The 13,413-nt window shown below is 39.2% G+C and overlaps 1 protein-coding gene across 3 annotated transcripts in view; it reads left to right on the top strand.

The window, feature by feature from the left end:
- CIMIP4 (ciliary microtubule inner protein 4) overlaps positions 1-13,413 on the top strand; it is a 36,074-nt gene that overhangs the window by 9,357 nt on the left and 13,304 nt on the right. For all 3 annotated transcript variants that reach the window (XM_074226846.1, XM_074226847.1, XM_074226848.1), the window contains exon 3: positions 12,301-12,355. In XM_074226846.1, coding sequence (XP_074082947.1) covers positions 12,301-12,355 — 55 coding nt within the window. The remainder of the gene's footprint in view (positions 1-12,300; positions 12,356-13,413) is intronic.

Below are 13,413 nucleotides of genomic sequence, written 5' to 3'. Positions count from 1 at the left end.
TCAACTAAAACCCAAATATGAACTTGATCTATGTTTTATTGTATTTTTATTTATTTTGGTGAATATTTCCCAATTACATTTTAATTTAGTTCTGACCATATTAGAGAATGTGGCTGACCCTAGCTGGTTGACATCTTTGATCTAGTCCATACTCCTCATTTTTACAGTAGCAAGGTTCAACATTTGAGAGATCATGGATGGACTCAAAGGTCTTCTAATCTCCTCCTTTTGTTTTTCATTTGGGGAAACTGAGGTCCATGGATGTTAAGTGTTTTGTCCAATGTCACACAAGAAATGCCAACACCAGAGCCAATGTCCTTTCCTATTGATTTATGACAGTACATTTTATATGGGCAAATGAGGAGGAACATGGGAACCCATACACTAAGGGATTGGTAATACTTGCAATGAGGAAGGAACAGGAAATGGCCATTCTTTTTTCAGATAAAGTACACTAGTCGGAAGACAGCAGGTACATACAAAGACCCAGTTTTCAAATGTAGAGTTCTTTCTGGGGTTTTCCATGTATCAACCTTGACCCTATATGCAGCCTCTGCTGTGGTGTACTGTGGTAAGGAGATTTTAGCATTGTAGGGCTGGAAGGGGGGTGGGGACCTAGAGTTCATCAAGTTCAGTTCATCCTTTTCACATTTAAAGAAACTCAGGGCTTGGGAGAAGGGAAGGGATTTGTCCAAAGTTATATATGTAACACAACTGAAATTTGAACCCAGGTCCTCTTGATTGCAAAAATTATTCTGTATATTATATGAGGAGTTCTTAAACAGGGATCAGTGACCTTGGTTGTTACTTGTTTAAATACTTTTTTTGTTTCTTGCAAGGCAAGGGGTTAAATGACTTGCCCAATGTCACACAGCTATGTAATTATTAAGTCTGAGTCTGGACTTGAACTCAGATCCTCCTGACTCCAGGAACAGCACTCTAGTCACTACACCACCTAGCTACTACCAGCTCTTTTAAACATTTTGATAAGCCTATTTCAATATAATTGATTTCATTTGCATGTATATAATTTTTTATTCTATATTCTAATAAAAAAACCATTATTCAGAGGCATCTATGGTCTTCACCAGATTGCCAGAGGTGCACTCAGCTCCATGACTAAAAAAATAAAAAAGTTAAGATCCCCCAAGTACTCCCTCTATTTTGGATTACCTTGGAATTCTCTGTGGTCACAATAGACATGACTGTCAGAACATTTCAAGGCTGAAACTCACAGCTAGCAGAGGAAGGCTAATTAAAGAAGAATGCAGAAAAACAAACAACTTCCTATCCCTTGGACCTGTTCCAAAGTGAGACTGAAGTATGAGAACTCCAAACACAGAGAAAGATTGTAATCTTTTTTTGTATTGGAAACAAATCTTGTAATTTTTTTTCTGAACTCTTGAAGTGTTTTCCCTTTGTGCAATGGTTTTTGTAAACTGCATTTAGCAATAAGTCTGGCAACAGACATCCCCTCTGTAATACCTATATTTTTAACCCTAAGCCACACTGACCTTAAGAGTTGTTGCTCAGATGTCTGACCCTGGTCATGTGTACTCACCCTTGGGGCAGGTGCAGTAGAGACTACTCATGTGCAGTAGACTGCCTCTCACCAGGTGTTAACCAAATTTTAACCACTTCTTAAAAGTCACCCTTGTTCCTCCCACCACAGAAGTATATTTAAAGAGGGTCTTCCCCCTGCTCAATCCTTTTTTGCTTTCTTTTTCTATGTGACTTGGGCTGGGCAGTAGGCTTCCCTTCCTTTCTCCATGCTGGACCTATGTGTTCCCCAGCTCCATGTGGCTGGATCCTTGACTATCTAAGCCCAAACATCATCTCATGGCTGCTTCCCTTGTTTCTTTCCTTCTAAATTGTCCTCACTATTCTCTCCAGCCCAGCTTATAGCTGTCTAGTCTTTTTATTTTTTATTTTGTTTTGTTTTGTTTTTTGGCTAGGCAAAGGGGTTAAGTGACTTACCCAAAGTCACACAGATAGGCAATTACCAAAAGTCTCAGGTCGTATTTGAACTCAAGTCTCTCTGACTCCAGGGCCCATGCTCTATCCACTGCGCCACCTAGCTGTCCCTAGCTGTTTAGTCGTTACTTAACTTCACTACTGGAAAAACTCACTTTCTTTACTTTGTTAAAAGAATTTAATCCATGAGTTTTTGTGGTCACCTATGAACATTCTGTAGTAAACAAAACTTTTGCAGCAACCTTTGAATTAAAATCTATGCCTTTTCTTACCCCTCCTGAGTCAGCATCTGGGGATTTTATCACCCCAAATGAATCACAACTATCGCTCTTGGATCTTCCCACCCCAATTGCTCTGGCCACAGGATGAGCTAACTCCAGAGATATAACATTAAGCACCCCATCACTGAAATCTTTCAGTGGAGCTTGGATGACTACTAGTCAGAAATATTGTCGAGGGAACTCTTGATATAGTAGTGGTTGAACTATAAATACCCTCTGAGGGGCCTTATAATAATTTTCAAATTTGTGAATTAACAGGGGCTGAATGGTCATGCAGCCTAGTGAGTGATGTCAGAATATGAAGCCTCCACTAAGGGGGAGTGTGAGATTCAGTTATCCTGAGAGTGGTCCTAAAATCAGAGAAACCATTTCAATGTGTCATCTATAGATTCAGTTAGACTGTTGACCTTCGAAATATATACTGGGTTGGAATATCTTTGCTTTGAGAGGGAAATTTTATTTTTTCCCCCCAGAAAGTTCAGAGTTTGTGATTAAGCCTAGCTCTTTGTCATCCCCCCCCCCCAAAAAAGCAAGAAATATACCAAACAGGGCAGAAAAACAAGGGAAACAATCACTCGGAAAAGAACTTATCAGAATGTGCCTGGGGAAAAAAAGAATAGAGAACCAAAAAGCAACTCCAATAACAATGAACAACCATTAGAGTGATATCCAAACTCAAGCAACAGTGATGAGAATCAGGAATATTACTTCAAGAATCTCCCAAATTATTTAGAAGATAAATAAAGTAATGAAAGACACAAGGATGAAAATCAAAGCATTGAAAGAACAATTCAGAAAAGGCAAAAAAAAATGAGGATAGATCATTTAAAAAAAAAGATAGAGAATCTTACCAAAACAATCGATTCTCTGAAAAAAAAAAAAACAGTAGAAGATTTAAAATTTAAAATGGCAAAGGTAGAAGAAAAAGATCAGAATCAAATCAGAAGACTCTAGGATTAGAATACCTGAAGTCTCCACAAACCATAACACTTGAAGACATTTAGAAGGTAGCAAAAACTCTGAAGATGACCATTTCTTCAGAAATAAAAGCAATGAAATAAGCAGTCTAATATCAGGAAATAATATAAGAATATAGCTCAAAGGTATTGGGAAGAGAGGGCAAAGAACAGATTGATAGGATTCACAGAAATCATCATCTCACCCAGAAACATTGGCACAGGAGTGCCAGAGTTTGAACATTAAACAAATCCTGCAATCAACTAGGAAGAAGCTTCTACATATCAAGGACAAAGAGCCCAAATCGAATAAGACAATTCCTTACTTCCAAAAAATGAAGAAATGGAATGTTATTTTAAAAAGCAAAGTCTATTAATGCCTTCTCCTTCAAGGCAGAACTTAATTTTATCAATTCAAAAGCCTTAGTTTTCAGTAAAAGGGAAGAATTTGAGTCCCATTGCTGAAGAAACAAGAGGTAAGAAGTACCTTTGACATGAAAATCCCCAAACAAAAGGAACTTCAGAAAAGTAAACAAGGCTATAAATATAACCAAAATCCAAGCAAATATTGGTATTTCCATACTTCAAGGTCTTAGGCAAGAGTTTAAAACTTACACATTGTGCAATTGAGAAAAAAAATAACAGAGCATTGTGTTTGGGTATGGGTGAAGGGAGAGTTAAAGCAAAACAAAAGTTATTTGAAGAGAAGGAAAAGTAAAGAACTGAGTTAATAGGTCTTAGAAAGAGGATGAGCTAAGGAAAAAAAAACCTTTCAAAGTCTTAACTTGTTTGAAAGTCATCAAACAAAGGCAGATTATCCTAAAAGTTGAATGAAGGGGAAAGAAAGGCTGAAGTCAAACAATTTAATTCAGGGAAGTGAAAGGCATCTAGGGAAGGAGAAAGTAGAAGGGAAAGGACAGAAGTGAAGAAGAATTCTGAATCTTTGTAATAGTTGCACCAAGGATGCAAGCCGGTTGCTTTCTATTATGTCTGGATCAAAAAGAGCATCTATGTGCAAAGTCTATGGAAAAAGATGAAAGTCTAGGGTTGCCTAAAGCAGCAAAGGCTAAATTTCTTAATTTAGAACTGCAAGCAATCTTTGATATCTAGTTCAACTCTCTTATTTGACAATTGAAAAAATTGATTCTGGTAAAAGTTAGTCTAAGGTCCTATGATGATAACACGTGGTAGAAACGAAATTTGAGTCCAGGCACTCTGAGTTCAAACACAGTACAATGTTGGAAACTTGATGGATTGATTTAATATTTCTTAGAAAAGGGCAAAGGAGATTAGTTTGAAATAAATCGTGATGTGAAACAGAGACATCTGAAGTACTCTATTTTCTGCTAGAGGGAAAAAAGGGACAGAGAAACAGTAGAAATAGAGATACAAACACTGAGAGACTAAGTCAAATACACAAAACAAAGAAAAAGAGATGAATGAGGAAGAGAGAATAGAATTGATACCGGGGAAAATGTAGCTGACTAAAGGTTTTGAGGTTCATTGAACATGAAAGAATTCATTTGAAAGACTGACTCTTGACCCAGAATAATTCAAGAACAAAGAAGTTTTATTTAAAATGCTGTAGTTAGTAGAAATTAAGGGAAAGAGTGAAAACAATAGGAAACCCCTGATCCCCTAAGGGGATTAGCAGCAGCTGCATCTTTAAGCAATGGCAGTAACATAAGCAGGATGAAAAGGTATGGGAGCATGAGACATTACCTGGGAGGGATCTGGCTTCCCAAGAGTAGACTAGTTTCACAAAGGAAGAAAAGCAACTCAACTGAGTAGAGGATGAGATTTTAAAGAGGTATATGTAGGCACACTATGTGGGGAGCTCAGAATGCAGAGATGAGGCAATTAAAGACATATAGATGAGGGGCAGTAGTTCAAAGTTTTAATCCTTTCAGGCTAGGGCAGTGATCCCATTGCTTTGTTGATGGGGGCTTGCCTTGCTAGGAAGGGTACTTTTCTAAAAGTTCCTTGACCTCATCTCAAAAACTTGAACAATAGTATGGGGAGAAGGTCTTCTATTGCCTTAAGCAATGTAAGATAAGGGATCAGTGCAGAAGGAATAGATTAACTATGAAACATATTTCTCTGTCCAATATTTCCTCTACTACAGATTAATCAGTTGGGCTTGATCTCAGTAGCGGGGGGAGAATGATAGCTGACTAAAGAAACTAAAATCTCTATATAGTTACTGTAAGTGCACCTGTTGAGACCTGGTACTGATTTTAAAAGAGGAAAAAATGAATACAGAGAAGCAATGTTTTGTAGTTCTTGGAGAACTGAATTTTGAGTCATAAAGTACTGGGTTTAAATGCTGCCTCAGAAACATGCAAGCTGAGTGATCCTGGGCAAGTCACTTTACTTCCCTGGGTCTTAAGTTTCCTCATTTGTAAAATGAAAGAATCAGCTCAGATTCCCTCCAAGGTCCCTTTCAGTTCCAGATCTAGGGTCAAGTGAATCAAGAGAAGAAAAAACCTGGCTGAACTCCTTATAGTCTACTCTGGTCACATCGTATCATTTGAAGAATCCGGATTACTAAATCATGTAGGAAAGTGTGTAACCCAGCATGGCTAGAGAGCTGGAGACTGGACTATTTGATAATCTATAATATATATATTTTTTAAATCTGTGAGAAGAAAGACTTTAGGGAGACAACTTTGTTCAGAGTCGAAAGGTTGACAGTCAGATGGAACGTGGATTAGATCCTTTCTGCTTGCTTCCAAGGGTCAGAATAAGGAACAGTGAGTGAAAACTGCAGATTATTTAGTCCCCTGGCAGATAAGAGCCTCTTAAGATTCATATATCTCCCAAAGCAGAACAAGCTGCCCCAGGACATTTTTTTTCTTTTCTTTTTTAGGTTTTTGCAAGGCAAATGGGGTTAAGTGGCTTGCCCAAGGACACACAGCTAGGTCATTATTAAGTGTCTGAGGCCAGATTTGAACTCAGGTCCTCCTGACTCCAGGGCCCATACTCTATCTCCTGCGCCATGTAGCCACCCCAAGCCCCAGAATATTCTTAAAGAAGGTATCCCGGGGGTGGCTAGGTGGCACAGTGAATAGAGCATTGGCTCTGGAGTCAGGAGGACCTGAGTTCAAATGTGACTTCAGACTCTTGATACTTGCCAAGCTGTGTGACCTTGGGCAAGTCACTTAGTCTTATTGACTTGCATAAACAAAAGAAAAAACTGACAAATCGAAGAAAAAAAAAGACACCTCAGAGGTGGTGCCATAACTTGCAGGCAAATTGGATTGGAGTGAGGGAGGGTTGTGCAAAGTCACCAGCTATCTGGGTCCAGTGGCCAGATATGGATCAGGATGACTAGAGATGGCCCTGGTCCCGTTAGATTCTAAGCTGCACCCTTATTGGGACTTTGAGACAAAAGTCTCTATGACCATTTACCAGATAAATGCTCATTGATTTGACTTGACTTAGGTGACCTCTGTACAGGGTATTTCATTCTGTTTGGTATCTAGTTTGGGCTAGATGACCTCTGGGATCTTTCCAGTTTTGGAATCCTGATTATCAAATTAGTGAACAGTCAGCTGATACTCCAAATTTTTTTAAAATAAATTTATTTTTCCAATTAAATTCAAATATAATGTTTTTCAACATTCATTTTTTATAAGGTTTGGGGTTCCACATTTTCCTCCCTTCCTCCTTTTCCTTCCCCTTCCCCTTGACAGTAAGTAATCGCATATAGGTTATATCTATATAAGCATGTTAAATATATTTCCATATTAATCATATGAAAGAAAAATCAATGAAAGGGGGGAAATCATGAGAGGAAGAAAAAAGCATAAGACAAATTTTAAAAATTGAAAATAGTATGCTTTGGACAGCATTCATCCTTTAGAGTTCCTTCTCTGGATGTGGATGGTGATTTCCATCACAAGTCCTTTAGAATTGTCTTTGATCATTGTACTACTGAGAAGAGCAAAAACATCATAGTTGAATACCACACAATGTTGCTGTTGATATGTACTATGTTCTCCTGGTTCTGCTCATTCACTCAGCTTCAGCTCTTTCTAGTTTTTCTGTAGTCTACTTCCTCATGATTTTTTTTTTAGGTTTTTGCAAGGCAAATGGGGTTAAGTGACTTGCCCAAGACCACACAGCTAGGTCATTATTAAGTGTCTGAGGTCGGATTTGAACTCAGGTCCTTCTGACTCCAGGGCCAGGTGCTCTATCCACTGTGCCACCTAGCCACCCCTTCCTCATGATTTTTTACAGAACAATAATATTCTAACACATTTATATAACAAAATTTATTCAGTCATTCCTCAAATGGATGGGCATCCCCTCAATTTCCAATTCTTGACCACTACAGAAAGAGCTGTTATAAATAATTTTGTACATGTTGGGTTTTTTCCTTTTTCATGATCTCTTTAGGATACAGACCTAGTGTTGCCAGGGAAACATGTTAAGTTAAAGGTTAAAGTTCAGGTAGAATATGAAAGAATTCATCTGAAAGATCAACTCTGACCCAGAAGCAATTTTAGAGACAGAAATGTTTTTATTTCAGTAATGCTGTGATTAGCATAAGTTAAAGGGAAAGAAAGACTAAAGCAGGAAACCACTGCTTCACTAAGCATCTTTGTTTTATCCCTAAGCATCTTAAGCAACCTAAACACTTTAAGCAAACTAAGAGAACACATGGGGAATCATGCTCCCTCCAGAGTGGGTTGCCCACCAAAGAAAGGTGAGCCATTAAGGTATAAGTAGTAAGGAAGGGTAATAGGAGAGTTTGGAGGATCATGCTCCCCCAAAGTGGGCTACCCTCCAAAGGAAGGGCAACCCAATTGAGGAGTGAGCAAACTTTTGAAGGAGGACATAGGGAGGTGTAAAACATAGGTGGGTACAAGTGGTTCAGAGTGCGGAGATAAGGTAATTCAAAATATATAGATGAGGGAAGTAACTCTAAACTTTATCCTTTCTAACTAAGGCAGGGATTCATTATTTTGTTGATAGGGGTTTTTGTGTCTATTGGCAGAAATTTATCAGGAATCCTTGCCAATCTTTAAAAGGGCAGTTCATTGATCTCATCTCAGTAACTTGAATAGGGTGAGGGAAGATACATGGTCAGTACAGAGGGTACAAGATTATTATAAAACATTTCTCTGTCCAATATTTCCCTTACTTCACTAGTAGTGGTATTGCTGAATCAAAGGATATACAGTTTTATTGACCTTTGGGTACAGTTCTAAATTGCTCTCTAGAACGGTTGGATTGGTTCACAAACAATGCATTAGTAGCAGTTCAAATCAATAAACACCTTTATTAGTTGCCCTCTTATGTAAATGACATGAGATCTTGAACCTAACTTTGATAGATCTGTATCTTTGATGAGGTCATATCCTTTTATTTAGTAAGGGTGCATTTCTAGGGAAAAAGGTATATAGGACTATCTGTAAGCTGGGTCAGGGTTCTGCTAGAATGAGATGACTTTGATAGTAATGGTTGGAGGGATCAACTTGGATCACCTATGGCTTTTGAGGATCATCCTAGGGGAATGCTTTTTTAGCAATAGGAACCCAAGAATTCTTAGAAGTCAAAGAGGAATTATAACTGTCCATGTTCAAAAATCCTACATAGATGGAATCATGAGAGATAGCCTGGCTTGATAAAAAGAGTGGGGCCTCTGGAGTCAGAGGACCTGGATTCAAATGCTGCTTCTGATTCTACCTACCCTTATAACATCGATCAAATCACCTAATATCCTTGGGTCTCAGTTTGCTTTAAAATTATAGGAGTTGGATTTGATGATGACTTCTAAGTGTCATTCAGTTTTAGATCTTTGATCCTTTGATTCATTCAAATAAACTAACAAATACTTAATTAAGCAACTATTGTATAGTGCTAGGAAACATGGATAAAAATTAAACAATTTCTGTCCTCAAGGAGCTTGCCTTCCTTTGGGACAGGTAAGCATAGACACAGAAAAGAGCTGCAAAATACAAACAGTAATTTTTTTGGGGGGGAAAGTCACTAGTAACTTGGTTGGAGATGGGGGGAGAATAAGAAATGATCAATATGAAAACAGTTTTTACATAATTTCATATGTATAATTCATATATTGCTTGTTTCTCAGTGGGTGGGGAGGTGATGGGAAAATTTGAAATTCAAAATTAAGAAAATTGCTGAAAGTAAATACTAAATTAAAAACAAAAATTCAAAGAAAAGAAGAATGTCTTAACAAGGTGTGATAAAAGGTCAAATGACTGTGCTCTTTGAATTTGTACTCGGAGGGACTAATGCTATATATTAACTCAGATTAGATATTAACTCAGATTGTGAACTCTTTGAAAATCGGGACTGTCTTGTGCCTTTCTTTGTAACCTCAGTGTCTAGTCCAGAGTCTGGTATATAAGTGTTTAATAAATGCTTATTCATTGATTAAAAAAACTTTTAAAAAGTCTCATATAAAAGCAGTCTCTGATAAGGAAAGTCATGAGGGAGATGAGGGATTCTAAGAGCTGGTCATCAGGAGAAAATACATTCCCAACATCAAGAGATTGGTAGATGTGGTGTGGGTTTCCTTCTTTCATAGTAAATGCTTGCTTCTGGAAATGTCTCTTGCCTAGGGGTACTGTAGTGTGGAGCAGAGACTAGTTGGCTGGGTTTGAGTTTGGCCGCCAGGTGGTACTATGAGGATGGGCAACAGTATACCAAAGGAAGTGGAACTGAAACCTCTACTCTGTATGCACACTGGCCAGTGCAAAATCATAGACCTTTGGATTTAGAAGGGAAAGAAGAAAATAAGCACATATTAGGCACCTCCTATTTGCCATTTACAAAAATTAACTCATTTGATCTTCACAATGACCCTGGGAGTTAAGTGACCCTAGAAGTCCCTCAATCCAAATCCCTATTTTTATAGATGAAAACAATCAAATGTCAACAAGACTTAGTCTTAGTAAAATCTCATAGTGAATCAATGGTCAATTTGGGCAGAATACAAGCCCGGACCACCTAATTCCAAGTCCAGGTAGCATAAACATAGCAGGAAAATTTGAGAAGAGGTCAGGGAAGAGAAGACAGAGGAAATGGACTTGGGGAAAAGGGACTTCCAGATCTATCAATGATGCTTTTGTAAAGAACTCACCAATCTCCAATTCAGGGAGGTAAGACTTCGATTTTAATTCACAGGTTACTGCAAAAAGATCACAGGTGTCTACAAAAAGTTCACAGTTGACTACAAAAAATTCCCAGATTAAGCTCTTTGAAGAAGCAGCAAGATAATGAACTCCAATAGAAGAAAGTGGGAGATTTTGGGGAAATGATGCTCCTCGGAGTGGGCCAGTTTCAAAGCAAGACAAACAACCTAAGTAGTAGACAAGAAGTAGTAGAAAAAGGCAAAGGGTTAGGAGAATTTGGGGGATGATGTGCCCCCCAAGAGCAGGCTGCCCTTCAAAGAAGGTGAGCAGTTCTATTAAAGAGTGAGCTGAGTTTTTAAAGAGAAGATGTAGGAGAAGTAGTTGGAGAGGGTTGGGGGGTGGGTGGAGATCTGTTGATGAAAGGGCAGTAATTCAAAGAACAGAGCGGAGGTATTGTGAGGTATGTAGATGAGGGATAGTAGGTCAAGAACTTAATATTTTCAAGTTAAGGCAGAGATTCATTGTTTTGTTGATAGGGGCTTGTCTTTTGCCTGGGAGGGGTAAAAGTTCATTGGCCCCTCTCATAGCTTGGACAATGAGTTGGTGGGGAGGAAGAGATATACAGGTTAATAACTATAAAACATGTTTCTCTGTCCAATATTTCCCTCTTTTCTTTTTTTTTTCAAGGCAAATGGGTTAAGTGGCTTGCCCAAGGCCACACAGCTAGGTAATTATTAAGTGTCTGAGGCCAGATTTGAACTCAGGTACTCCTGACTCCAGGGCTGGTGCTTTATCTACTGTGCCACCTAGCTACCCCTATTTCCCTTTTTTCAAAAGGAACCAGCTGACACAGAGGTCAGTAGCAACATTTCCCATGCAAAGGTGATGGGAGACAAAAGGCAATCTTTATTGAGAAATGAACCTCCTTAAATTCCACTTAAGATAACTCCACAGTTGAAGGTGGGTCAGTTTGGTCTCCCTCTGTAGGAGTTCATGAGTCTTGGGTTTCCCTAAACTGAAATAAATGTTCCCAAAGTCAAGAGTCCAACCCTCAGGATCCAGTACAGGAAGTGCCTGTCTGGATTCTGCTGCAGAATTCTCACTTTTCATTCCTTCATAAATCTTTCTGATTAACAGTGAAACAGGAGTCATCTCAAACTAACTTCTTTCCACAATCCAGAAATAGAAGGTTTTCGCCTTCAGAGTAGGTTTCCTCCTACTGCTCTCTCTCTCACCCTACATTTCAGGACTCAGCTAAACTTTGCTAGAAAGCCAAGTAATATTGAAGTTCAAACTTCTAGAGAGAAATGAGGCAGCTGAGCTATTGGGAATTGGAAGGCAGTAGCATCTCTCCCAGGATCAGTCACTAGATGGGATTTTAACATAAGGATAGCCCAGGCTTCTAGACTTAGGAATTCCTAAGTCAGTTGGTGTGAGGTCTCTGTGACAAAGAAGGGGAACTCTAAGGACCCATTTACTTGTCTGGCACTGCTCTCTTTGTGGTAGAAAAAGAATTGGATGGGAAGTCAGAAGAGGCCAAGGTGAGCATCTTGGAGGCAGCACTTTCTAGTTAAGTAGCCTTAGACAATCCCTTTTCTCATCTATTTAAAATGGAGGAGTAATACTATCTAAACATAGTTGCTGTGAAGTCTTAGAAACTTTAAAGATTGGGAATTAGAATGATTAAAAACGTACAGCTAGCCAAACATCATGCTAAGAATGCTACAAATATTAGCACATCTGAACCTCACAACAACCATGGGAGGTAAGTGTTGTTATCATCATTGTTTTATACAACTAAGCCAGACCGAAACCAAATGACTTACCCAGAGTCAAATAGGATCAAAAGTGTCCGAGGATGGATTTGAACTCAGTTCCTTCTGACTCCAGACACCGTGCTCCCTCTATCCACTTTTCCCCTTAGTTGCTATAGAAGTATGGATTCTTTGTAGTGATTTATAATTTTCATATTGTAATTGACAGGATTTGGATCTGGATCTACATGATGAAGAGAAAGGGGGAACAGGCCAAGACAGAGGTAGGAGGTGTAGGCAATGTAGGATCCAGGCCTGAGTTTCATTGTTGCCTAGTAAAGCCCCATTGATTATTCTTTCCTAAGGACATGCACCCTAACCCTCCATAGAAACTCCAAACACTACACCATCTCACCTTGGTGAACCCCCAAACAAAACACATCCTCTATGGAGACCCCAATGGCTCCCAGACCCTATAGAAACCCTATCCTCCTGCCTCCTATATCTCATTCCTCATGCAAAGACTTGCTCTCCTCTCTTCCCACTTCTGGAGTCTGCTTGGCCCGGCCCACCTGGCCCACTCCACCTTCCTTCAATAAATAAACAACTTTGCATTTACTTCCTTTTATGGCACCATCTGCCTTTTTACTGGGGGTTCACCTTTTGACCTTTCAGTCGAGAGAGCAGGTGTAGATAGGAATCAGATTCTTGCTGTAAGGACTGCTGGGAATACTGTAGGGCTTCCCAACCTCCTTAAGTGCGCCGATTTTTGCCTCTCTCTGGACAAACCAGTCCTTTCCCCTTCTCCATCATGATCCTACTACTCCAAACAAGATGGCCCTGGATCATTAAGGGGATCATTGGCTAAATTAGATGAAGCAGTCAGAACTAGGGGATATTCACTTCCTGGGCTAATAAGGACATGGGTCTGAGTCCCTGGTGAAGTTACTAATTCAATAACCAGACAGCATTTGTACAGGTTCACTGAGCCAGGACAAAAGTGAAGCAAGCCTATCTTAAAAGACATTATGTTCAACAAAAGAACATGCCTTTTTTTTTTTTTTAAGATTTTTGCAAGGCAAATAGGGTTAAGTGGCTTGCCCAAGGCCACACAGCTAGGTCATTATTAAGTGCCTGAGGCCAGATTTGAAGTCAGGGACCCCTGACTCCAGGGCCAGTGTTCTGTCCATTGTGCCACCTAGCTGCCCCAACGTGCCTTCTTCTTGATAAATACTCATAGGAATAATGTGAAGTTTTGTGTTAAGGAACTTCAGACTTTGGAATGACATAGGTATCCCTTGCTGCCATCATGGGATCAAGTGATTACAATGCCATCCTCTAG

This window comes from Macrotis lagotis, chromosome 2, assembly GCF_037893015.1.
Source record: "Macrotis lagotis isolate mMagLag1 chromosome 2, bilby.v1.9.chrom.fasta, whole genome shotgun sequence".
Classification (NCBI taxonomy): domain Eukaryota; kingdom Metazoa; phylum Chordata; class Mammalia; order Peramelemorphia; family Peramelidae; genus Macrotis; species Macrotis lagotis.
This window is presented reverse-complemented; position numbering and strand designations above follow the sequence as displayed.